Raw genomic sequence first — 26944 nt, forward strand, 5'->3', positions numbered from 1 at the left:
GAAAGGAAGGTTTCATTCCGGCTTGGGAAAGCATAGGAGAAGTCTGCCATTCTAAAAGCCAGGCCTGACGCTCAAAGCAGAACGGTGTACGTGACACAAAGCCATCACTCCCCCCTGGCATGACCATGGTTCTTCAGACATGATCCCTTGACCTCTTACCCTCCTTTGATCCTCTTTTCAGTGTACATTAAGGCTCCAAAATGCCAGCCCAGGAGAGTCGCCAGGAAAATCTACTCATCAGGTGTTAATGTTTACCTGTTTGTTTGAGCTCAGAAGAAGGAAAGATGGTCAGTTTGATTCCCAGCATCTCAGTTTCGATGAGCCAGCAGAGACAGGATCCTGGCCATTGTTTCAGTTTTAATTATCCATTGTTTCAGTGTTAATCAGACAGCCTAATGTTTAGGAGTCCTTGACCCCAAAGAAGCCTCACTCTCTCACAGAAGAGGAATCTTGTGAAACTCCCCCTCCTCTGCCCCTCTTTCTTTCTCTTCATTGCTGTAGGGGCACCCCGCTGTCTCCAACTTCATCGCACCCCAGACTGCGCAGATATAGAGTGGTTACAAACCCCTTGCTAACTTCTTCCCAACAAGTCTGCAAGCTTGCCATATCCCCCTCTCTTCTCTTCTGTCACTATCCCCACTTTGCTGGAGAACCCAGTCAACTTTCCCTGCTTCTTTTCTTAACCCCAGGCTTCTGTGAGCATCTCTACACCAGCCTAAAATCCCGCATTTAAAACGGGGCTTTGTGCTTCTGTTTTACATGCAGGATCACGACAGACTCCCTTTACACATGCGTCCTTTCCCCTCTCCCCTTTCCCCCTCCTTCTACCCCTTATCTGAGCCTTCCATATGTTTCACTGATCTCACTCCTCTTCTTGCAGCTTTTCCTTTTTCATGAAGGGAATTCAAATGGAACACAAGTGGGGTAATTTGATAGCTCATTATCTCTGATCTATTTAAAAATGGAATAAAAGTCATTTGGTACAGAAGACGGCCTGGAGGTTGAAAACATCATCTAAAGGGCCCGCAAATTATCTCTGATCTATTTAAAAATGGAATAAAAGTCATTTGGTGCAGAAGACGGCCTGGAGGTTGAAAACATCATCTAAAGGGCCCGCAAACATCCGTAAGTGAGCAATCTCAATTGCAGGATAAAAGCTCTGCGTGGACAGAGACAGGCAGCTTGCTAGCTGCTGCTCTTTGCTCACCAACTCTGCTACTAGCCTCTATTCTCTTCCCCTGCCAGCCTTGCATCCATCTCCCCCCTCTGTCTCCCCACTGCCAGGAATTCTTCCCCCACCCCACCCCACCTGCTAGTCAAGTTACGCCAAACCATTGCTTTCAATGTGTCTGCCTTAATAATTAGTACTGACTGGTGTTCTGTGCAAATGAACAATCACCCTATAAAATGCCTGTTGCCATGATCTGATCTCTTGAATGTATGTTTTTAAATTCTTTTCAGTAAATTACTCTTAGGTTACGCAACTGTGTCTTCAGTCTCTAAATCCCCTTAACCTCTTACAGTGCTACGCTTTGGGACGCTCAGGGCTCAATGTTAAAAGGTCCCTTCGAGGGCCAACGTTGCGTGTCTGAAAGCGCACTCAGGCACGCATGCCACAGAGGCACTTGCCAAGATCTGCATCAAGGGTAGGCACGGTTGGGCTCCTGCCAAGGGCCCACGCCCCAGCAGGGCCTCACTGGCGAGAGCCCCCTGGACTTGCTCCTCCCTCCACCACTGCAACCTGCTGGTTCATCTGCCTCTTGCTCTGGCCCAGACAATGATGGTGGTGAGGAGGAGCAGGAGACGCCACGGCCTCCCTGCTCCCTGGCTCTCTGCCTGTCAAGAAAGCAAGGCATAGCAGTGATGAGAAAGAGGAGGAGAAATAGCAACTGGTGATAGTGGTGGTGAGGAGGTGGACTCACGGAGGGGGCCATGGCGAGTGCCTTGTCCAAGGGCCTGCAAAAACCTGGAGCTGGCGCTGCTTTAGGCCTCAGGGTGCTTGTGGTGAGGGTGAGCTCTCAAAAAGGACTGGGGAGGAGGTGGCAAAGCTAATCACACCCCCTCTCCCCACCCCTGCTTGCTGAAGTGCAGTGGTTACAACCTCATGGCACACCCAGCCTTTGACTCTTCCTCCAGCTGTTCAGTTCTTTCCAGGTGGGTCAGTGCAGATGTCGTTCTTCAGAAAACCCTTGGAAAGAGCAGCAGAAATAACAAAGGCCTCCGGCGCAGCTCCACCGCCAGGCTGCCTCCCAGACTTGCCTTGGCCGGGTGCGCCTTTTGCAGAAAGAAACATGGCACCAGCCGGTCTTTGGCTTTCAGTGCAGGACCCCCCCTGGAAAAGGGGTAAGTTACACTCAGCTCCCTTGGGAAAGAGGGCACCGGGGGGCAGGGCGGGGGACAGAGAGAGAGAGAGAGAGAGGATCTTTTCCTATGTATAAAAGCCCAGAGACAAGAACGCTGCGCCAGTCCAATGTCAAAAACCAAGAGGGATTACGTCCAAACAGGCTGTAGGCAAGTGACGTTTGTCACCCAAAGTGTTTGGAACTTCAACATTTCTTCTCAAGGGGGCTTTCTTCCTCACCCCATGTAAGGGAAGAGAGACAGGCAAGTAGATTTTGCTTGCTTTAAATTGGCGGTTTTAAAGGCTTTCAAGGACCCCTTTATATATCGCTCAGCTGCTGAGATACCTCTGCACATCTGCCACCAAGTCACCAAGTCCCATCCAGTTGGGGTTTTAAGGTCTTCCAGGGGAGGCCCTTCTCTCGTCCCACCACCACAGGTACATTTGGTGGGATGCGAGAGAGGGCCTTCTCGGTGGCAGCTCCCAGGCTCTGGAACTCCCTGCCAAGGGAGGCTAGGTTGGCCCCACCTCTGTTTTCCTTTCACAGGCAGGCAGACTTCTTATTCAGGCAGCTCTTCATCATATAAGCTGTTCTGTTGCTGAAGGGGATTTACTGTTGTGCTTGTAATTCAGTTGTTTTTATGTTATGCTTTAACTGAGATTGTTTTTTAACAAAAAAAATATTGTTAGCTGCCTTGAGCATCTGTGTTATTTTGGGAGGGGGGATGGAAAGATGGGATATACATGAATGAATGAATGAATGAATGAATGAAGAGGCTTTTGGAATGTGCTCCAGCAGGCAAGCGCTGTTCATGTGGGCTGCTGCGAAGGCCTCTTGGGAAGACCTGTGTGGCAGGAGCAATCCGGACTGGATCTTGGTCTGGATTGGTTCAGGGAGGTGGGGGGAGAATGTTTGCTCCTGGCGAAGGAGTACTCTTTGTCCCAGTGTGGAGGCAGAGACGGGCAGAACCTGAGCAGATATTTTCAGGCTGAGGGAAGCCGATCTTTTGTTCTAGGGTGGAAGATTAACATGCGGAAACTCCCCCTTGCTGTGAATAGCTTTATTCAACTAGGAGTGAACGGACCCAGTTTTGCATGGGTTGGAATAGCCCTTAGTGTGATACCACAAAGCCTTCAAGCAAACTTTACACGGCTGGCAGAGTTGGACACACTGTGCCCGCCCCATCAGAGTGAAGCCATGTCCTCTGGTACCCCTGGGCACAGCTACACCCCTGGTTCACTGCTATATTCCCCGGAGGAAAGGGGTCTGTCCACTCCATTCCCCTGAGAGGGGGCTGTCCCAAAACAGCAGGGAGGGGGCAGACATATAACTCTGTCCCTCGGCCTACTAATCCCCCCTGGCTTTCACCTATATGGGCTGCAAAGCCATGCACTAGTTAGGAAAGTCTGCCCTAGTAGTTGAAGAAGTTACTGCAGATTTCAACCACATGGACACATTTAAACTAATTAGTGTGTTTTAAAAACAAAATAACGCTGAGATGTACACTCCTAGGGCCCCCTTAGTATGCATGCAAGGTTTCATGGTCCTGGTGCTATGACGCAGACGGACAGACTGGCACACATTCTCTTTTATTATCAACGATAATATAATTGTTTGTAAGCTGCCATGGAGACTAGGTGGTGGAAAGGAGGCTCTAGGTCCAATAGGTAGGTGGATAGATAACATGTGGACTTACTCTCTTGCAGATGTGCATTTCAGAGTAAGGTCGGGCAAGCTACCCTTTAGGAAACTGCATGTCCCAGCACTGATTTTCTCATTGAAGGGTCACTAATAAACTTCCCAAAAAGCCACAGGGTCCTCTACTGCTGAAGATGAAATTCAGAGGAGGCTGCTATTCTGCATCAGTTACCAAAATCTGGGTTGGAGAACTGCAACTGTAGACAGGAAGAATACACACTGACCCTATTTTCAGCAGTAACTATGGAAAAAGACATTTAGGGCCCAATTTTATGCATATTTAGACAGAAAAAACATTCCACAGCTACCAGCATTCCCTAGCTGGCCATTCTAGCTAGGGAATGCTAGGACTTGTATGACATTTTCTGCTACACATGCATAGGCTTGCGGTCTTACTCTCCCAGGGACTCTTTTCAAGGGTCAAGCCACTGAACACACCATTCTGTGAGACTGTTTGAGTAATCAAGTAACAAAACCTGATTCCTTATACAACAGCTTTAAATTGAATGGGAAAGTAGTTTTGGGACACCCAGAAAAATGGTGGTGGGGAAGTTGGAACAAGCCTTTAAGGAAAGAGAGCCAGAGTAATTCAAGAGTGAAGAAATCACCATGCTCACCCAAATCAATGTTACATATTTTAAATTTTTATCATGAATGCTCACCATTTTCCTAGGATTTCTTCTGCTCTGCAACAAGAGCTACAACCTTGGTGTTTTGATTTTTTTTAAAAGAACAAGCTTCTTGGGCCTTTTTTCAAGCTACTGGATTTCTGCATTAGAGGATACAATTTCATGTTCTGAGCCTTGATCACAACCGGGGAGATTTCCAGATGTCCCCAGCCATAAAAACTGCTGAAAAGGAAATTGTCAGAGCAACGATCGGCAACCTTCATTAACTTAATGTTAGTTGGAAAGAGATCAGTGCTTTGCCATCTCCTTCCCTTGGCACCAGACAAGCTTTCACACATGGCTAACCGGGGAAAAGGCCTTTATTCAGTCAAGTAACAAATGCAAAGACTATCAAACCGCAGTTGCATAACCTGGACATCTGCCAGGCAGGGGCTGTTTACACCAGAAGCCCGGCAGAGACAAGGATAGAAAACAACAAGAAGTGTGGTGGCTGTGTGTGTGTGTGTGTGTGTGTGTGTGTGTAAAGCCAAACTCCCAACACAGTGAAGAACAGGGAGAGAAAGGGAAATAGCCCACTTGAGGGAAAATGGCATCATACACCATTTTAACTCCCTAAACAATATATCCTCAGCCCTATGATCAGCAACTTCCTTAAGGGCGCACTGGAGATAGTTTGGAGATAAGAGTAGAGATGTGACAGTTTGGGGTAACACTTGAAAAGAACCCAGAAAAATTTGGTAACAAACTATTTCCCCAAATTTCCCACCCACCCACCCCCGAAAACACACAGGAAAAACTCCCCACTCCCGCCATTTTTCTGCTTGTTTTATTCTAGACCTTCACATCTTTAGGTAAGGGTGCGGCAGAAGAAGTGCATCCTCAGGCTGCAAGACATCCCCGTGCCCCCACAATCCCCACAGTCTCCTCATTAGCACTGCCTCTGGGCTAATACCATGGCAGGAGTCCTGCGCACTTCCCAGAAACTGGGGTTACTCCAGGGAACGGACAAAAAAATCAATTGATGGTCAGCACATCGCTCTGGATCTCGTGACTTAGCTGGGTTTGAAGGTCGCTCAGCTTCTTCTTCAAGCCAGACAATGCTGAGAAGACAATGGTCTCAGGACGCAGAGAGCCGCAGGACTCTACGTTGTAATAAAACCTGAGTGAGAATAAAGAGGCCAGAGAGATCTTAGGAGAGAGACACACTCCTGGCTCAAGCCTCACACACAGGAAGGCAAAATCTGAGAGATGCATTTGGAGTTCAGTTGTGCTGCGAGGACTAGAAGTGCCAAGTTTCTAATGGGGGCTGGCAAGAGTCACCCGTGAGGGGAGGGAAGGGGCTCTACATTGTGCTGAGGAGCAGCACAAAGCTGCTGGTGATACACACATGGGTAAGTGAAGGGTCAACGTGACAAGCAGGTGCTCCAAAACACAGCTAGCCCATCCACACCTCAGTTGTGCTTGTCAGAGACTTGGAACGAAGACTGGTTGCATATCCTCGCTGAGGGGGCACCGTGTGGTAAACTGGGATTTCTTGAAGTGAAGGGCGTGTGAAACTGCCCTTAATCTTATTTTTTTTATACAGCGCCTTCGCAGAAGAGCAGCAGCAGCACCTTTTGGTTCCACCCAGAGACCCGAGCAAAACATGCAGCAGGGGAGACTGAGGTACAGGGCTTCATGCTAGTTAATTCAGGCTTAAGTGAGCATGGGATCTGTGTACAAAAAAAGCAGCCGCTCCACGTGCCCAGCGGCACGTGAAACCGCACGTCCCCTCTCAGGAAGGGGCGGCTGGTATGATTCCCCCCTGCCCCGCACAGGGCTCACTGACACCCATGGCCCTGTGGGGAAGAAGAAGGAGCGAGGGAGACAGGAGCGGGCAAAGGGAACGTTGGGGCCCTCCTTCGGGAGGTGAGAGGGGGGAGCAGGGCCATCCCACCAGCCCTGCTGACAAGCTACATATTTCTTTTTCCTCTTCCCTCCCCGTCGCCTTTTCCTTGCGTGTCGTGTCTTTTTTAGGTTGCAAGCCTGAGGGCAGGGACCGTCTTCTTTGTTCATTGATTGTAAGCCACTCTGGGAGCCTTTTTTGGCTGAGGAGCAGGATAAAAATACTACACACACACACACAAACAAACAAACAAATAAATGATAAGAAACCTGCTTTGGCATTTTCAGCTCCTCCAGAGAATGGAGCCCATGCCTTCCTACATGCTGCCATCAATCCAGTAACCCGTTGCCAGTCTTTTGCTGCAGCAGCAGGAGACCCTGTGGGCAGGATGTACGCCCTCTCACTTCCACGGACCAGGGACACACAACCTCACAGGCACACTCGTTCACATTCCTCCCCACACGTACACACACACGCTTATTCCCCCCTCCCCACATAAACATGCATACATACATTCTTCCCCCCCTTCCCCACGGACAGACACTGATGCTTCACACTGTCCCCTGCAACAAGACAGGGCTTTCCCTTGCTAGCACCAGCAAGGGAAATGGCTCCTTTACCTCTGATCTCTCGGGAGAAATCAGAGATAAGGGAAGGGTTTCCCTTGCTCGCCCTAATGCTAGCGCTAGCAAGGGAAATCCCAGGCTCTCCCCTTTCAGCCCTAACAAAGGAAGCTCTGGGTCCCCACAGCAGGGCTGCCTGCGGTCCGTGGGATGCGCACCCCTGCCACAGACCATCGCAGGGGAAGCTACATACGGGCAAACGGCAGACAGACATCTGGATGCCAGCAGTTCTATACGTGAGTTACCCAGCGCCAAGAAATAATCTGTGCTGTTGTCAGAAACATTCGTGCAGGAAAATAAAAAGAATCTTTTACAGTATTGCAGCTGGACAGCTCCTAGAGAAAGGTCTCCAGTTGCTGCAACGTTGAAAAAGATTCTTTATTTCCCTGCACTAACGATTCAGACGGTGCAGATTCATCCTTGGGACTTCTCCAGCTGCTCTAGCTTTGCGTATCATCAACAGACCATAGGAGCCAATGAAGAGAATATCTTCTAATGATTTAACCTCTCTGAATAAGATGCTTACCATTCAAGCAGAACTAGTCCCTTCTGAAAAAGAGCTTTGCATAGCTTGAAAACTCACTGGTTTATTCGATAAATGTCCGTTACTATCTACTATGGGACTTCTTCTTCCTTGACCTCCTATACAAAGTAAATAGGCAATTGAATATCTCCCTCTCTAGCAACCTGTGAGTGTAGAAACGGGAGGCTGAAGTGTGCTGTACTTGTTTTAAGCTACTTTAAGAATGTGCTCCTGAAATGTTGGCTGAACTTCCAGGAAATGGGGGGAGGAGGAAGGCTCTTTTTTTCTCATTTTAAACTCCTGTTAATTCCTTGGTGTCAATGCTGTCATCGCATTCTTTACAAAATATTTTGGCCAGCAAGCAATCTTCTGTCACTGCTGTTTTCATGGGGATGTGCTGAGTGGGTAGAACACATTCTTTGCACGCACAAGGTCCCAGGTTCAATCCCTGGCAACTCTAATTAAAGGCTTTCAGGAGAAGGATTTGGAAATGGACCTCTAAGACCCTGGAGAGCCGCTACAAGCCAGAGGAGAAAGCTACACTAAGCCCTATGTGCTGGTCTTCTCTGCAGAAGGAAGATTCATCGTCTGGGGTGCTGACCTTGGTGGTTATAGAGGAACATTCCATCATGTGAGCAACACCAGCAGCCTGAAGCGGCACGGACCAGGCATGGGCCAGCCATCTCAGCCGGAGGCAGGCCTCTGGAAGCTGCTCAATGTGTTGAGGCACAAAGCAGGGGGCAAGAGAATGCCATTCCCACTCCCCACCCTGGCACTGCTTAGATAAGCCCTCCCCAGCCTTCTGCCCTCTGGATATGTCAGACTACAACTCCCATCACCCCCAGCCAGCATGGCCGGCTTAGATATCCAACTCCTTACCTCTCCGGCTTCCCGTTGGGATCATATGGAGCCTGGGCTTCATCTTCGTCAATTTCTGAGTATTCGCTCTTTGGCCTAGAATGAAGCAGGAAAATGAGAGTTGACACAACAAGGCCCTCCCTCCCACCCTCTCTCTCATCAGGGGAGGAGCAAATGGACTCCTGAACACGTTCGGGGGCTGTGGCACAGTGGTAGAACACCTGCTTTGCATGCAGAACACCCCTGGCTCATTCCCCAGCATCTCCAGGGAGAGCTGGAAAAAATCCTGCCTCAAACTCTGGCGAGCCGCTGCTGCCAGTCAGTGTCGACAGAACTGGGCTAGATGGACCCAGGGTCCGACTCAGTATATGGCAGCTTCCCACGTTCCTAACATGCAAAGCCTACAGGTCGCATTAAGTGAGTGATATAAACTGGTGGCAGCCACGGATCCACTTGCTATGGCTGCATTTAATTTATATGCAGCTTTTCCACCCCAAAAAGTATATATATATCTTGCACATCTAAAAATGTGTATTGCAAATGGCTGTAAAAATGATAGTGGTGTTATATCTATAGCCATAACATAGTGACTTGGATACTTTTGAAAGATACCAGACTTACAACACAGGCCTATACCTGTCTACTCAGTAGTAAGTCCCACTGAGTTCAATGATGCTTTCCCCCAGGTACGTGGCATAGAATTGCAGCCTTATTTGCTACATCTTTTTATAGTCTGTGAATGGATTGGCATGATTTTAAATATTTCTTCACGGTTTTCTATTATCTCTCTCGCCTCGCGCAGAAGAATGTTTACGTTAGAAATGCATTGGGGAAAATCTAGAAAGCTGCTTGTTAATAAACTGTTCTTACATCCCTTAGTTTTGCCTTCTCATTCTGCTGTGTGGTGCAGCCTTCTGTATGGCTGCAGGAGTCAGTGGCCACAATCCAGAAAGTTACTCCAGCAATGCTATCGACATTTGTGCTTTGAACAGCAGCTGTCCGTGCCACATGGCAAAATGGTTCTGAAACGGCAGGGTTTCAAAAGCAGTAAGCTACGTGTGTGTGGTGCGTGCGTCTCTCTGTCTATCTGAGAGAAGATTCAAACCTCAATCCAACACTTGCAACCCTCTATTCCAAGTCCTTGAGCAGAATGCATGGTTTGCGATGTAGCTAAACGGCTTGCTTTTTGTTAAACTACATATTTATGGAAACGCACCATTCCTCTGGCTTAGGGTAGACCGTGTGCCGCAGCGCATTGTCAGGGTCGTACTCAAAGGCCACTCCTGCCGTGGGGTTCCACTTGGCATGCTCCTTGCCAAAGCCCTTCTTCGCATAGGCTCGCAACCTCAGTTCCTGGCCTTTCCGTAACTTGACGATGAGGATGTCTAAAAGAAAAAACAGCATACACAGACGGTGCAGGAGTGGAGAGCAGCTGCAGTGCTTTGGACCTGGGAGTTCAATTCTGCCCTTCAAAGGCATCTCACACCAGACACCCAAGCTGATTATGGGGCTCCCTTGGCTAACAGCTGCTGGGGCAGGAGTCTTGGACCGTTATCTGCAAGCGACAGGGAGAAAGTCTTCCTGCATAAGCATGGAAAAACCTGTGTATCAGGGGTGCAGAACCTCCAGCTCAGGGGCCAAATGTGGCCCTCTTTCCCAGAAGGCCATGCCCCTTTCCCCTGGCCCCACCCCCTTTCCTCCAACCACCAATCATTTGGTGGCATCCCAGCTTTTGCATTCCCCCCTCCCCCATTCCAAAAGGCTGAAATGCCTCTCCTAAGGCTTAGTTAGAGGCAGTAAGTTGAAATATAGCAGACATTTTTGGCCCTGCCCCTTTTATTATATTTATATCTCTTGGCCACCTTTCAGGGCAGAAGCCCTCCTTTGGCCCCACCCACCACTGCAAAGCAGCCCCAGAAAACTTCTCTGAAATGGAATTTGGCCCTTGGGCTGAAAGGAGTTCTGCAGTCCTGCTGTGTATAAAGCTACGGAGTCCATCTAGCCCAGAACTGCCTTCTCAGACCACCAACAGCTTTCTAAGGTCTCAGGCATAGATGTTTTCTGATCATACTATCCAAAATTCTTTTAACTGGGGATGCCAAGAATTGAACCTGGGATCTTCTGTGTGTCCCTCTCCATCATAAATGCTCAGAAAGGCCTTTGAGAGCTGCTGCTGAGATGAGTATGCAGCGCAGAGGTGTAAGAAATCAACCAAGAACAACGGATGGCCTAAGGCCCTCCTCAACCCTGCAACTGCAGAAGACAGGCTCGAATGCAAGGAGCCCCTTAGGCAAGCACACAGCACTGACACTCTTACAAGTTGTGGTCTCCTATTGCTGCTGTCCCCCACCTTTAGCTGCAGGCCCCTGTGCCACACGGCACACTGTTCCAGGGGTCCCCTGACCCTTAGGAACAGCTTTTCAGAGGATGCGGTGGAAAGAGGAGGGGACTGGAAAGCCCTGCTGAGAGAGCAGAACTTTGCCTGCAGTGCTTTTGATCCAAGCTTCTTTTTCCCAACACGAGGACCGAGTAAGCTGATACGGTTGTACTAGTGATAACACACACACGTGCGCGCACGCACTGGCGTAATAAGCCCCTTGGAGGGAGAAGCTTTGGCATCTGTACAGGGCACTGAAGGGGCTATCAGACTTGCTGCAAATTAAGTGTAGGTACCAAATAAAGATCCAGGTACTCAGAATTTACAGACCCACAGCCATTCCCGTCAGGGCTGCCAATGCGAAGCACAACACTTCATAGACAAGTCTAGTAATGAAGAGTCTTCCATGTCTCACATGACATCTGACTGCATATAATCTGGAATGGATTAGGCGACATCTAAAAAGAAGTCTTGTTTGAGCAGAGAATCTCTTCAGTTGTCCTTTCTGTAACTTGCTGATGAAGATGTCTCAAGACATTATACGCTGGCGAGAGACAGAGAGTAGTCATAACTCTCTGGAAGCCTAAAACTTCAATCCTGCCTGCAGCCTTTCCCAACGCTGGGTCCCCAGATGTTGTTGGACTACAACTACTAACATCCCTGACCACTGGCCATGCTCTGGCCGGGACCCACACTTGGGAAATGCAGCTTCAAAGGCACCTCTTCCCAGAGAAGAAAGCTGAGATGCATTATTATGTAGCTCCCACAGGTCTCAGTAAAATCTTTCCACCGCTGAGATTGCGTCAGCAGCGTCCACCTGTCAAAGGATAGCAGCACATAGATCGGGGTAGGCAACGCACAGCTCACAGGCTGCATGCACCCCCTGGCTTTTTTGTGGGCCCCTCTCACCTGTGCCACCAAAATTTGGTGGTGTGGTGGCAACACCTGCCCCCCGGGGCAATTTTGCTTGAAAAAAAATTGTGTGGGGGGAGGGTTTGCTGTTGTGCTACCCAATATTGGTGACAAATTTGGCAGTGCAGCCAGGGGTACAGTTCCTGATGGGATCCGGGGGGGGGGGAATACCCTGACCCCTGGAAGCTGCTTGCCCCTAACATAGGTAAGAACAGCACATTGCTACTTCTCTCTGCAAATCTCATTCTTCCTGGGTACATACCATCCTGCTCGACGTAATCATTGGGGTCATTATCTCTGCTCCGGGACGTCACCTGTGTTGGGCAGAAGGAAAGCAGGTCACCCCAAGACCATTGGCTTCTTCTGAATTTAGACACTATGTTCCCCACTTAAACATAACGGGGCATGTCCAAGTCTGCCTGCACACGAATTGGACCCAGTGCAATGCTGAGCTGGTGGTTAACAAAGCAACCAGAACCAAGCAGAAACACTCCTTTCCAGAACAGGTTAGGTCAGCGCAGCTTGCAGAAGGAACCTCCAGTGACCTGCCACGATCTGGAAGAAAACATTTCCGCAGGGGCTTTTGAGCCGCCAACTTTCTGTTGTGCGAGTGGTGGGTCCCGACGACAAGCGGGAGTGCAGTGGTGGTACTGGATCCTGCCCAAGGACTGCACATGGAAGGAGGTACAAATCGGATTCTCCTTAACGCTTTCTCCAACAGCCGTAATCTTCGTGGTATGGCCTGACCCTAACAGTCTGGTATAGCGGATAGAGTATCGGACTCGGACTGGGGAAATGCAGATTCAAATCCCAAGTCACTCATGAAGCTCACTGGGTGGCCTCGGGCTAGTTGCACATTCTCTCAACCTAACCTACCTCACAGGGTTGTTGTGAGGACTACATAGAGGGGGAAGGATATATTGAGGTTTGGAGGAAAGGCAGGATATAAATGTAATAAATGTATTTTTAACATGCCATGTACATAAATGCCACTAAATAAATACAGTCAAACTAACACCTTTTCATCTGCTGTGCTACTCCAAGGGCAAGGTGGAGCACAGGTTGATACAGCTGAAGGAGGATCTGACCCAGGAGGACCTGACCCAGGAAACTGCATTAGATTATTCCTCCCAAACTCCCGTTGCTTGTTGGAGGCGATGCTCACAACCTGCTCCATTACTTCCAACCATCTAAAGTACTGAAAGCTATCGATGCTGATCAGCTAATATATAAATATACTATAATGGCTTCGGCTGAGCATCTCCCATTTAATTGCATTTTCAATATTCATTCCGCTGAGCGAAATCCATGGTTCCCGTGCTCCTCCCCGCCTTTTGGACAGATGGATCGCTTCCCTTTTAATATCTGGCAAGGCTCTCATTGCCCAGATGCCTTGGGAAAGACAGCTGGCTTCCAGTGAGAAAGAACAGTCCGGGTCTTGCTAGATTTCAGGGTCTTAGGAATATAGGAAGCTGTCTTATGCTGAGTCAGACCGTGAGTCCATCTAGTCCAGTACTGCCGACACTGACTGGCAGTGGCTCTCCAGGGTTTCAGGCAGGAATATTTCCAGCCCTACCTGAAGATGCTGGGGATTGAATCTGCGACCTTCTGCACATGAACCATGCGTTCTTCCACTGAGCCATAGCCCCTCCGCCCCACAGCCCCTTCCTAGATGAATCCTTGGTTATTCCTGTTTATAGGAACGAGACTTTAAGGCAGCGATGTTGAACTTGGGGCATGCGGGCCACATCTGCCCCACCTGGGGTCCCAATCTGGCCTTCAGATGGCGACACCCTTTCTCCCCTGACCTCCAATTGTTTGGTAGTGTCCAGCTTTTGCATGCTCCCTGCCCCCCACCCCCATTCTAAAAAGCTAAAATGCCTCTCCTAAGGCTTATTGACTGGCAGTAACAGCTTCAAGCTCAAATATGCAGACATCTGGGGTATTTTCGACCCCACCCCTTTGCCGCCACCCACCACTCGAACACAGCCCCCAGGAGATCCTCCGAAACTGAATTTGGCCCGCAGGCTGAAAGACATTCAAGCCAAAGCATTTCAAAGGGTACTGGTAAAAGAAACAATTTCCTGGTGTCAGGGTTCCCCTTATGACCTGGATCCCCTGAGCAACTCCTTAAGGATCTCTTGCCTCTGTCGGAGTCCCACCTTCCTTCTTTTACCCTTTCTAATAACAGGGGGTTTCGGCTGTAGACGTGGGGTGACTGACTCTCTAGACACTCTACACCACAACAGTTTACTAGTAAATTAAAGCAAGCAAATCACAACTGAGTGATACAAAAGACCTTAAAAGAAAATAAAAGTTGCAAAATGCAACTTCCTTTACCCTAGCTGTACTTAGACTTCTCCAGGCTGCTTCTTCCTGCTCCCTCTTCAGGCTCTGGTCTCCCCGATTCTGCTCTTACTGCTCTCTTACTCTCTTTATATACCCTCCTCCCTCAAAACTGAAAGTACTGTCTGAACTCTGAAGAAATGAAACGTAACTGGGGAAATGAAACTACTCCTCTCAGGGATAATCCCTCCCAACAAAAAAACCCAGGCCTCTAAGCTTGACCTTTTTTTTCCTTTCCCTCTGTAGGCCTCAAACCTTCACACCTGGGCTGAAAAAAAATTGGTATGTTTCTGCACCCCAGAGACTCTGTCTTCTTTAATTCATGCCTTGGTGCCTCCTCGCCCTTCTCCATTATGGTTTATAGAAGACTTTGTTGAGACAGAGAGCAGGAACACTACTGACCGGAATGACCCGGGGATTATTGGAGATGAGGTCTCGGGATGTGACATGGCGGGTCTGGTCTTCATTACATCGGACGTCGAGAGTGAACTCCACTGAGCACTCGGGACAAAACTCATCACAGGTGCAATCCTGGAGAGAAAGAAATAGAAGCAGAATGGGGTGTGTGTCTGTTGAACTGGAGCTTGAAAATCTATCAGATCAGCGTCTCTGCCGCTCTCCCCACACCCCACAAGAACCTGAACCTAACAACAGAAAGAAAAGCCCTGCTGGATCAGAGCAATGGTCCATCTGGGTCAGCAGCCCAGTTTTAAGCTTTACATTTTATATTGTTTTACTCTGTACACTGAGGTTTTAATTTTCATGACCCACCCAGAGAGCTTTGGCTATGGGGCGATATAGAAATAAAACAAACAAACAAACAAATAAATCAACAAACTCGTTCCCAACAATGGCCAACAAGATGCATCCAGGAAGCCCACAAGCAGCAAGCAAGACATGAGGGCAATAGCCCTTTCCCCCGGATCCCCAGCAACCAGTAACGGCATACTGCCAAGGTGCCTCTTTGCCGGGGGTGGGCACTGTAGTAGAGCAGGGGTGCAGAATCTCCGGCCCTCTCCAGGGGTCTCAATGGGGTCCTTCAGGGTTCCCCAGAAGGCCACAGCCCCTCCCCAGACCCCATTTCCCCCAACCACCTATCATTCCATGCTTTTGTGCTTGAAATGCCTCTCCCAAGGCAATAAGAGCTTTAAGCTAAAATATGCTGGCATTTTTGGCCCTGCCCCTTTTGCCTTTGGCCCCGCCCACCACTGGAAGCCCCTGAGAGCTTCTCCAAAATGGAATTCAGCCCTCGGGCTGAAAGAGGTTCTGCACCTCTGGAGTAGAGGCCTTGCTCCTCTATCCCCAACACCGTTCTCATAGCGATCCGCCAAGAGATCTAATATCGACTGGGGCCTAGACTCACCCTGGAATACTGCAGCTTATCAACAACATCGTCACTGGTAAGTGGAATCAAACCTAAGGAGAGAGAAATGAGTGAAAACACCCACAGAGTCTTGCACGAGGGTGGGTGGAAGTTGACGAGCAAGCAAAAAAAATTAAAGAGTTCCATATTCAAATTTCAGATTATAGAACAGTGGAGGGGAATATATGGCTGTCCAGATGTTAAGAACATAAGAGCCATGCTGGATCAGACCAAGGGTCCATCTAGACCAGCATTCATAAGAGCCCCACTGGATCAGACCAAGGGTCTATCTAGACCAGCATTCATAAGAAGAGCCCTGCTGGATCAGACCAAGGGTCTACCTAGTCCAGCATTCATAAGAAGAGCCATGCTGGATCAGACCAAGGGTCTACCTAGTCCAGCATTCATAAGAAGAGCCCTGCTGGATCAGACCAAGGGTCTATCTAGACCAGCATTCATAAGAGCTCTGCTGGATCAGACCAAGGGTCTACCTAGTCCAGCATTCATAAGAAGAGCCCTGCTGGATCAGACCAAGGGTCTACCTAGTCCAGCATTCATAAGAAGAGCCCTGCTGGATCAGACCAAGGGTCTATCTAGACCAGCATTCATAAGAAGAGCTCTGCTGGATCAGACCAAGGGTCCATCTAGTCCAGCATTCATAAGAAGAGCTCTGCTGGATCAGACCAAGGGTCTACCTAGTCCAGCATTCATAAGAAGAGCCCTGCTGGATCAGACCAAGGGTCTACCTAGTCCAGCATTCATAAGAAGAGCCCTGCTGGATCAGACCAAGGGTCTATCTAGACCAGCATTCATAAGAAGAGCTCTGCTGGATCAGACCAAGGGTCTATCTAGACCAGCATTCTGTTCACACAGTGGCCAACCAGCTGCCCATGTTCACACCCACAGCGCCCCCCTGCCCACGGTCCCTAGCAACTGGAATATATAGGCATACTGCCTCTGATACTGGAGGTGGCATATAGCCATCAGGCCTAGTAGCCATTGATAGCCTTTTCCTCCATGAATTTGTCCAGTCTGTTTTTAAAGCCATCCAAATTGGTGGCCATTGCTATATGCTGGTGGAGTTAAACTCCCACCAGCCCTATACAACACAACCAATGGTGAGCAAGGATGGCAGTTGCGGTCCAACAACATCTGGATGATCAGACGATCTTCATCCCTACTACAGGTGGGCTCACAGTACCCACAGAAATAAAACGGGTCAGCATCAAACTTAAGAGGGTGGGGGGAGAGAGGGAGAAGCAAACCTCAAAATGGTAATGCATATATATGAAATTTTGGTAAAATTGTGAAATGCCCAATGCATTGGGGATTTCACTGTTTTATTTACATTCCACAGATATATTTTCAGTACTATTTTGAGGCTTGCTTCTCTCTTTTTTTTTTTTTGACAGTATCTGAAACCTTTTAATCTCTGTACAGCATTTAAATTGGGGGGGCACTTTTAAAGATGACAATGATGATGATGATAACAAAAATAAGAATAAAATATTTAAGAATAACAATACAAAAATAAAAATAGATTGTATTTTCTTTCAATCTAGGGAAGCCGTAAAGGTTTCCCATCTGCTGAGCACTCACCCAGTCTGTGTGCAATGAACTCGTCATGCAGCACGGAGGAATTGGCGTCTATCTGGACCCAATCTATGGCTGCAAACAAAATCATAAAAACCTAGTAAGAGAATATATTTTCACCCAACAACGGTAAGAGATTGTGGGTTCCAAGGCCACGCCTACACTCTAAACCTAAACTGGTTTGCTTGTAAAGCCTGGTCCTATGTTACTTTGGGAACTGGAGTCTGGGGGTGATGCTGACAAGGTTTTATTAGAGGCCTTGAATCTCTTCAAAGAACTACAGTTCCAGAGATCCTCGTGAGAAGTGTTGGCAAGAATGCTTAGCCGCAGGATGGATACCTTATCATACATCAGTCTTCTGAGAAATGACCGTGATTTATTTGATACATTCAAATCTAGGTTAATGAGGATAGAATGAAAAACTTTTGCAAACCCCGCACCCCCAACCCCTTCCCTGCAAAATCCACCTTACAGAGACCGTCTTGTTCTCAGTAGAGAATCTTATCTTTTAATGATGTCTAAACCAGGCCTCTCTTCCCCCAGTACACTGTGTTCTTAGCTATCCCATGTCACTGTATGTCCCCTTCCCCTTCCCAAGGAAATCCTGAACGACACTTCTAGTGCGACATTAGATCCACTTGCCATTCTGATTGCTAGGCATATAGAACTTGCACTACAGAGATGAAGAGCAAGTGTGCTACTGCTATCTGCAGAGTGTCATGGCCCAATGGTGGCTTTCCATTTTGTACCAGAATTTCAGGCACTGTCATTCTAATCTTGCAACTATGGAATGTTAAGAATGGATGCCAGAGTCTGCTTATTTTCTCTTCCCTCCTCACCCCTTTTCCCTTTTGTGTCATGTCGTTTAGACTGTAAGCTTGCAGGCGAGGACTTGTTTGTTACTGATCTCACATGACGAATCCGTGCTGGAAAAAGATTATGGGAGCCTTGCCGGGGGGGGGGGGGGGGATCAAGGCAGTGAATCCACAAGTTTCTGACCGACTTCTAAAGTCACCACACACAGAGACCTAAGAAAGTGAGAAGAAGAGGGAAACTGCTTAAGTTCCCTCTTACCTTGAGAAACCAGGCAAGGAGTTGTTACAGCTAGCCTTCCTCTCAAATTGTGTCCATGTAGACATAGGCAAAGATAGTTTATTGTATTACCTATCAGCCATCATACATTTGCGCATATGCATGCATATATATATATATATATATAGTTGTTTATTCGGTCAGTCGCTTCCGACTCTTCGTGACTTCATGGACCAGCCCACGCCAGAGCTTCCTGTCGGCCGTCGCCATCCCCAGCTCCCCCAAGGTCGAGTCTGTCACCTCCAGAATATCATCCATCCATCTTGTCCTTGGTCGGCCTCTCTTCCTTTTGCCTTCCACTTTCCCTAGCATCAGCATCTTCTCCAGGGTATCCTGCCTCCTCAATATGTGGCCAAAGTACTTCAGTTTTGCCTTTAATATAATTCCCTCAAGTGAGCAGTCTGGCTTTCTTTCCTGGAGTATGGACTGGTTTGATCTTCTTGCAGTCCAAAGCACTCTCAGAATTTTCCTCCAGCACCACAGTTCAAAAGCATCTATCTTCCTTTGCTCAGCCTTCCTTATGGTCCAGCTCTTGCAGCCATAGATGCAAGGGCAGCCCCACATAGAGCACATTACAGTAGTCTAATTGTGAGGTTACCAGTGGCTACATTATACCTATCCAGGGATAGGCACCTCTAATGCTATACCAATAGCGTAAGCTGGCATACTGGGAAAATCCATCATGCCAGCTTATACTATTGGCATAGCATTAGAGGTGCCTATCCCTGGATAGGTATAACGTAGCCACTGGTAACCTCACAATTAGACTACTGTAATGTGCTCTATAGGACAGGAAGGTCTGGCGTGCTATGGTCCATGGGGTCACGAAGAGTCGGACACAACTGAACGACTGAACAACAATGTGCTCTATGTGGGGCTGCCCTTGCACCTGGTTTGGAAGCAGCAGCTAGGATGCTCATCGGAGCATCAAGATATACTCATATTAAACCTGTGTTAAAAGAACTGCACTGGCTGCCTATTCGCTATGGAGCCATGTTCAAGGTTTTGTCGCTGACATACAAAGCTCTAAACAACTGGGGACCAGGATACCATGCTGACTGTCTTCCCAGTCGACCTCTGAGATCTTCTGAGTGGGCCTTCCTGGTTGTTCTGTGGCCAATGGAATGTCACCCGGTAATGGTACATAAGCAGGCTTCTCAGTAGTGCCCCCCCCGAACACTCTCCCGCTCCCATACGTGGTTCAAGAGGCAGAAACAGTGGCAAGTTTTGAAAACACTCTAGAAAACACACCTATTCACACAGGCTTTCCCTGACCTGTGAAGGACTCTGTTACCACCTTGCTTTATTGTTACGATGATGTCATGTTGGTTCTTAATGTTTTTAATTATTTCTATTTTGTTGCTCTTTTGTTGTAGTTTAATGTGAACCGCTTAGGGATTTTAATATATTAAGTGCTACAAAAGTATTATAAATAAATAAATCCTGCCCATTGAATAACCAGTGATTTGTGCCGATACATCCTTCAGTACAGAGGGAAAAGGGGTACTGTATGCAGACATGTTGAATCATTGTCCAGATGTTCTTCCCCATATCGGGTGAAGAATGGGAACACAGGGAGCTGCCCTATCCAAAGACAGACTGTAGGTTCCTCTGTAGTTCAGTACTGTCTACACCAGCCTTCTCCAGTCTGGAGCCGCTAGATGAGTTGGACAGGCTGGTGTACGTTGACTGGCAACAGCTCTGCAGGGTTTCAGGAAAGAGTCTTTCCAAGCCCTACCTGGAGATGCCAGGAATCGAACCTGGGACCTTTTGCATGTAAGGAGTTTGCTCTACCACTGAGCCACGGCCCTTTGCTGACATTTCGAGTAGAGGATACAAAGCCCACGCATGTGAAAGGGTATGAACACACATGCACGTATTTGGTAAGCATAGAAGTATAATGAATGACCTTCATAAACCAATGCAAGAGACAAAACTTTGAATAATAGGGAAATACCTATGATGGGAACTTCAGCGATGAACATCCTCCGGATGGAATTTGCTACTCTGGAACAGAAAAACACAAAAGGCTTATGCATCTAAATTGCATTTCTAAAGCATGTGTCTGATGGGTCCTGAAGAGAAATGAGCATGATCTTCCCTCCACCAAGGCATAGAGGCACTGCAGCCTAACGGTAATGTAGGAATTTCAGCTTCCTCAAAAGCCACCTACACAGTAAGAGGTGTTAAAAAGAAAATAAGCTCTCCCCTGCCTCGCAACTCTAAGAATGCACATTTACAAAGAACCACAACTCTATCCCACATTAATGATCTGTGAGGGTGCAAGCCCTCTAAATGATTCCAGTGTAATATATTTCAAATCAGTGTGATCTTGCGACTATCTTTGGCCCATGAATCTCTGGGTCAATCCTAGGATCCAGGCATATCCCTACTGTCAGACAATGGAGGGAACACAGAGACTCATATGCCAATATAACAGAGAAGGAGAATAAACCAGAGCAGGGGACAGTTTTGACAGCTTGGACAAGCTCAAGTAAAGTTGGGGAAAACAGGTTCATTTAAGGCTCAATGCATGGTTCAGATCGATGTAAGGGAAAACCAGATTTCTTGCTATATCTGAACTGGGCCAATTGTCAGAGCATAATATGCTCCAATAGTCCCTCTTTACCAGGGAATAAGGTGGTCCCTAGTAAATAAATGTCTCTGGGGTTTTGTTTTGTTTTCCCTTTTGGAGGTGTGTGTTTAAAATTTGTTAGCGTGAATTGCCATTCTTCAATTGCCATTCTTCAGAGTTCAGATCCTTCCTCTAGGATTCTAAAAGTTAAAATCTGAGTAGTAATAGGACCATGATATGTTATAGGGCAATGATATGGGTATTTATGTAAAACATACACATCACTTAGCCCCAGAACTGAGTGTGTGTGTGTGGTCAGCCTTGGGCAGCCTCTTCATATGAGAACCCTTAAATGAAAGATTTCAAAAGATTTGGATCCCGTTAGCACACGCCAATTCTTGGGTTCATTCACTCATGCTTTGTTGGGAGTGCGTGCACAGTCTCGAAACCACTCACCACTTCTGTTTTGCTTTCTGCTTACAAAACAATGGGGTTACTGGGTTGTTTGTTGCACTGTCCGAACCTGGAGTTCTGGGTTCAGATGTTGCAACAAACAACCCAGGAGGAAGGCGTTCCCAGGTTGTTTATGAAAGCTGATGCAAAGCGGAAGTAGCGAGCGGGCAGGAGACAGTGCCTGCTCACTCGAGTGCAGCCCTGACTAACTAAGGGCAACCCATAATTAGTCTTTATGTGGGAACCTGGTCTTGTTGTCCAGTTAGACTGCAATATATACTTCCATCTGTCTTTAGTATTATTCTGTACTGAACTGACCAAATGATACAAGAATCAGGAATGTGCCCTGGAAGGAGCCTTAAAAAAAAGTGCTTAAGGTTGCAATCCTATACATGTTTAGACAGAAAAAAAAATCCAGCATTCCCTTGTCAGCATTGCGCCCTAATCTAGCCACTTTTATTTTGAGGAAAAGCAGCTGCAGGTCCCAATCCAGAATTTGCCCCCAATCCAGACTATGGCCTTGTGTGTCAGTTTCCAGCTAAAAATCACCCCAACTGCTATCTGCCCAGCTGTTTGGAGTAAACATCAACTTTGGAGGCAAATAACAGCATAAAGAATCATAGAATAGTAGGGTTGGAAGGGGCCTACAAGGCCATCGAGTCCAACCCCCTGCTCAAGGCAGGGATCCAAGTCAGAGCATCCCTGACAGATGGCTGTCCAGCCATGTCTTGAACGCCTCCAGTGTGGGAGAGCCCACTACAGGGGTTATGCAGGGGTTAGTTTTTTCAGCTGAGCCCTGGGGTCTTTATTTTCTTCCAAATAAAAGTGTCCAGCTTGTGGTGTGTGTGTTTTTTTAAAAGAATGAATAATCATAACGCAGCCTTCCCCAACCCGGTGCTCTCCAGATGTGTTGCGCTTCAACTCCCAGCAGGCTGGGGATGGTGGGAGTTGTAATCCAACATATCTGGAAGGCATCATGCTGGGGAAGACTGATGTAATGGGTAGTTTGGTCCTTCTGTAGCCACAACCACACTCCACATGCCTGGAGTAGGGAGTGACGGCGAGACGTCCCCACAACATTTCAAGGGGCAGGCAACCTGGAGCCCTCCAGATGCTTTGGCCTGCAACACCCATCATCCCTCACCACTGGCTATGCCGGCTAGGGCTGATGGGAGTTGCGGGCCAAAACATCTGGAGGGCCACAAGTGGCTCACCCCTACAATACAAGAACCCAGGCAAAACAGCAACACAGCTCGGCCTGCTTCTGCGCCTTTCACCACCACCAGGAATGCAGCAACCCGGAGGGGAAGCCTGTCAGAGCACGGAGGTGAGAGGGTTGCATCCAATGTTCCCCTACAGCCCCATTCGTTTCGACGGGCCTGCTCGACAGAGGAACGGCGAGGGAGCCAACCCACGCGTGCCCAAGTCCGCTGGGAAAGGCGCACGGGGCAGCCCGGCGCCAACAGCCGGCGGGCCAACGCGCGCGCGAGGGGCGAGCGCAAGGCGCCAAGGCTGGAGAGGCTCCCCGGGGCGGGCGGCGCAGCGGCGCCGGCTTCCCCGCTCCCCCTCCGGCGCCCCCCCTCCTCGCCGCCCCGCCGCTCACGCCAGGTCGGTGTTCTCGATGATGAACTTGACGTTCTCGTCGCTGAGCTCCGTGATGCGCACCGTGGGCTGGTTGGCGTAAGGCATGGCGCGGGCAGGAGCCGGGCTGGCGGCGAGGCCGCCGAGCAGGAGCAGGAGCAGGAGCCCGGGCCGGCGCCGCCTTCCCAGGCCGGGCCAGGCCAGGCGCCCCCCAGCGACGCGGGAGGACCCGGCCGAGGACGCGCGCCTCTCCGCGCGCCTCCCCGCGCTGCCCTCCCCGGCTCTCCTCGGCGGCCTTGCGCAAAAGGGGCGCCTTGGCCCCGCGCCTCGCCCTCCGCGCCAGGCCAGGAGCTGCCCGCCTCTGCTGCGCTTCCGCTCAGGGCCAACGCGGGCGTTACTTCGAAGCCCGCAGCGATGCCCTCTTTCTTTCGTTTCACGTTAGAGGAGGCGCTTGGGCCGATCAGGATCTTAAAAGCCCCCCACCCCACCCCACCCCGGCTAGGTTGGACCCCCTACACCTGCCCGCCAGAGTGAAAGAGTGTGCCTCGGGGGTGGCGGGAGAGAGAAATGATGTAGCTGCTAGATGCAGACTTAAAGTAATGTCTGTTTTGGCCCTCAGCGCGCCTGGTTTTGGCAGGCGTAGGATACAAATGCTGTAGATAAATGCGACTTTGCATTTGTAGAGCACTTTGGAGGGTTTCACGCATTATTATTACTGTTAGATTTCTATCCCACCATTTTTCCTCTTGCAAGGAACCCAAGGCGGCTTACGTGGTCCACCTCCTCTCTGTTTTATCCTCACAACCCTGTGAGGTAGGTTTGGCTGAGGGCCAGGGACTGGCCCAAAGTCACCCGGTGGTCTTCATCACCAGTAGGGATGAGAACCCAAGTCCCAGTACACTCTAACCCCTACACCACACTGGCTCTCCTTCAACGTTCACGCCCGTTGTTGTTGTTTATTAAATGTATGCGACGCTTCCCACCGGAAATAGTTTCGAAACGACATACATTAATTACAGATTTCTGTATTTGTGTAACAAAAAACCCAAAATCAATATGAATCCTAATCAGCACAATAATATAGATAAAAATAAAATATAAAAACCAATATAATACAAAAAGTGTTCATCCACAATACATAAATCTTATACAACAATCCTGTAAGGTGGAACAGAATTATTAGCCCCATCTTACACATGGGGAGAGTGAGGTTGACAAAATAATGGCTATTAGCTCAATCCTACTGCATGTTTACTCAGAAGTAAGTCCCACTGTGTTCAATGAGTGTGTTTAGGGTTGCAGGCTGCATTGCCTCAGACCACATAACGGCGCAATCCTTACTGTGTATGGGACTTACTATGGAATATTATTACTAGCAACACCCAACATTATTTCCAGTCTATCCCACACTTCCTGCAAGGAACAACCAGGTGAGGTAGTTTCCAGAGGGGTAGCCATGTTAGTCTACAGCGACAAAAACGAGTCTTGTGTCACTTTAAAGACTAACAAATTTATTATGGCATACACTTTCATGGATACTGTCCACTTCATCAGAAGCTGAGAGAGGGTGACTGGTCAGGATTCGAAGCTGGGTCTTCCCAGTCCTTGTTTGATACTACACTACACCACCTTTCAAGCAACTGCGTTTAGGGTTGCAGGTTCAGGCAGGTGGTTTTGGGGTTCAAAACCCTTCATGCTCTTGTCATGAAGCCCACTGAGTGAGTTGGGTCAATCATCTTGTCAGCTTCACCTACCGCATAGGGTTGCTGTGAGAACAGAAAAGGTGTGTGTTGGCAGGGTGGTGGGTAATCACGCACACCGCTCTGGACCCCTGTGAGGAAAGGATGGATAAAAATGTAAATAAATCTCTCCCAAATCCTCCTTTGGATGATATCGTGCTTGGAGGTGGAGCTGTCTGATAACAATATTTTAAGATCTTCCTAGTGAGGGCCTTTGCGCCCACTTGGGTTATGAAATGAGCAGCTCCACAAGGTGCATTTAACACCCAGTGCTGGATCTGCAACAAATCTATCCATGCCTTTTATGAATTGGCTTATTGCAGCCTTCCCCATCCTGGTGCCCTCCAAATGTTTGGCTTCCCATCAACCCCACCCAGCATGGCCAATGGTCAAGAATGCTGGGAGTTGTGGTCCAAGCATCTGGAGGGTACACCAAATTATTTAGGGTGGTTAAAACAAAAAGGGATTGTGTGAAGGTCCAGAAGGATCTCTCCAAACTGGGTGAATGAGCATCTAAATGGCAAATACAGTTCAATGTAAGCAAGTATAAAGCGATGCATGTTGGGGGGAAAAAAACACAACTTCAAGCATAACTTGATAGCTAGCGGTGACTGACCAAGGAAGAGACCTGGGGTTTGTGATTAAATGAAAATGTCAGCCCAGTGTGCGGCTGCTGCAAAAAAGGCAAACTCCATGTTAGGCATAATTAGAAAAGGAATTGAGAATAAAACAGCCAATGTCATACTGCACTTATATGATGCGACCACACTTAGAATACTGTGTCCAGTTCTGGTCACCACACCTAAAAAAAGATATTGTAGAGCTGGAAAAGGTGCAGAAAAGGACAACTAAAATGCTCAAGGGGCTTGAGGAACATCCCTATGAGGGAAGATTGCAACAGCTGGGATTGTTTAGCTTGGGAAAAAACGAGTAAGGGGAGACATGATAGATGTGTACAAAATTATTAATGGTGTGGAGAATGTGGACAGGGAGACATTTTTCTCCCTCTCTCAAAATACTAGAACTCGAGGTCATCCCATGAAGCTGAATGGTGGGAGATTCAGGACCGATAAAAGGAAGGGCTTCTTCACACAGAGCATAGTTAAACTATGGAATTCACTTCCACAAGTGAAGTGATGTAGTCTAACTCCCTTTTAAAGCCAGTTTGGATGGCTCTAAAAGGGAGTTGGAGGAGGAGGAGGAGAGGGCTATCGATGCTTCCTCCTGGAGATCAGAGGCAGTAAGCCAATGTTCTCCAGTTGCTGGGGAACATGGGCAGGACTCGTGTCCTGCTTGTGGGTTCCTTGTTGGCACCTGGTTGGCCGCTGTGTGAACAGAATGCTGGACTGGATGGGCCTTGGTCTCATCCAGCATGGCTGTTATGTTCTTAGGGGTACTTGGGGAAGGCTGGTTTGCCGTGCGGGTCTTCTCTCCTCCCTGCCCCCCATTATAAGACCTTAGTGTTGCAGCCGGACCTACTTCACGGGGTTGTTGTGAATGGGGTGGGGGGAGAACCATCTACATCAGGAAAGGTGGGATTTAAATTTAAATACATGTTGGGCTCTAGTCCTCAGGGCAGCTTTAAAAAAAAATAATATGTAAGCTGAAATGGGAGCTTTTCTTGCTGAGAATGATGTAAATGTTTTAAATAAGTTAGGTAAAATAAGCCCATATTTGCTGGATGAACTCAGGAACATTTGGGGAACAACAACCGCCCCACCCCCACCCCGCGCCTCTGGGATACGACGGCCTTCGGGCCTCCTGTCACCATGGCAACGAAGCCTGAGTAGTAGTGTTTTGGCTTGCGGGAACATGGCAGGCTAGTGGCTCCCCACTAAATCGTGGGGAGAAGAAAGGCCCTCTTTTAAATAGTAGGCAATGCCTCCCCTCCACGGCTCCCACAGTTTGTTTGTTTATTTATGTTATTTTGTGTATGTGCCCGTCCCGACCCCCCCCCGCAGTTTCTCAATAAAGTTTAGCGAGGAAAGGGGGCGGGGCTAGAAAGCCGCGTGCGCGCGCGGCCGCGAGGCGTGCTGGGAGAAGCCGGCCTCTTTCCTCCAATCAGAGCACGCGGCGGGGAGCAGAACGCCGTTGACGTGACGGCACCTGCGGCGGAACGAGGTGGACGGAAGGGGGTAAGAGATTGGGGGGGGGGGGGCTCGAGGCAGGGCGAAGCTCGCGGCAGGGCGAAGCTCGCGCTTTTCTTCTCTCCAACGTCCCCCCCCCCGGTTTATCGCCCCTTTCTTGTATCCCGGCCCTGAAAGAGGAGCGGAGCGCCGTAGGCCGAAGGGCCCGGATGTGCCAGCTTCTCGTCTCCCCACCCCACTTTTAAGACAGCAACCTGGTGCCCTCCAG

The 26944-nt window shown here is 48.8% G+C and overlaps 2 protein-coding genes across 6 annotated transcripts in view; one reads left to right on the plus strand and one right to left on the minus strand.

The window, feature by feature from the left end:
- Positions 1–4664: 4664 nt before the first annotated feature.
- POLR2C (RNA polymerase II subunit C) lies at positions 4665–23063 on the minus strand. 4 transcript variants are annotated; one of them, XR_014784616.1, is made up of 10 exons: positions 22873–23063; positions 20199–20248; positions 17156–17224; positions 15557–15609; positions 14596–14724; positions 12110–12161; positions 9775–9943; positions 8580–8654; positions 7704–7819; positions 4665–5828 (listed from the first exon to the last, which is right to left on the minus strand). XR_014784616.1 is itself a non-coding variant. In XM_084812090.1 (10 exons), exons 1-9 carry the CDS (start codon positions 22956–22958, stop codon positions 6871–6873), a joined length of 744 nt encoding a protein of 247 aa, XP_084668216.1. In that variant the 5' UTR covers positions 22959–23063; the 3' UTR covers positions 4665–5828; positions 6824–6870. The 4 variants fall into 4 exon arrangements, 3 of the variants coding, with proteins under 3 accessions (XP_084668216.1, XP_084668214.1, XP_084668215.1); XM_084812090.1 differs by lacking the exon at positions 7704–7819 and adding an exon at positions 6824–6931; XM_084812088.1 differs by lacking the exon at positions 7704–7819.
- A 3589-nt stretch (positions 23064–26652) lies between these two features.
- The window catches only part of NUP93 (nucleoporin 93), a 127833-nt gene continuing 127541 nt past the window's right edge, over positions 26653–26944 (plus strand). For both annotated transcript variants that reach the window (XM_084812092.1, XM_084812093.1), the window contains exon 1: positions 26653–26724. The gene's annotated coding sequence lies outside the window, so the exon portion shown is untranslated. The remainder of the gene's footprint in view (positions 26725–26944) is intronic.

The sequence above is a fragment of the Heloderma suspectum genome, chromosome 8, assembly GCF_057233095.1.
Source record: "Heloderma suspectum isolate Gila_16-S chromosome 8, 16-S_ref, whole genome shotgun sequence".
In the NCBI taxonomy this organism is placed as follows: domain Eukaryota; kingdom Metazoa; phylum Chordata; class Lepidosauria; order Squamata; family Helodermatidae; genus Heloderma; species Heloderma suspectum.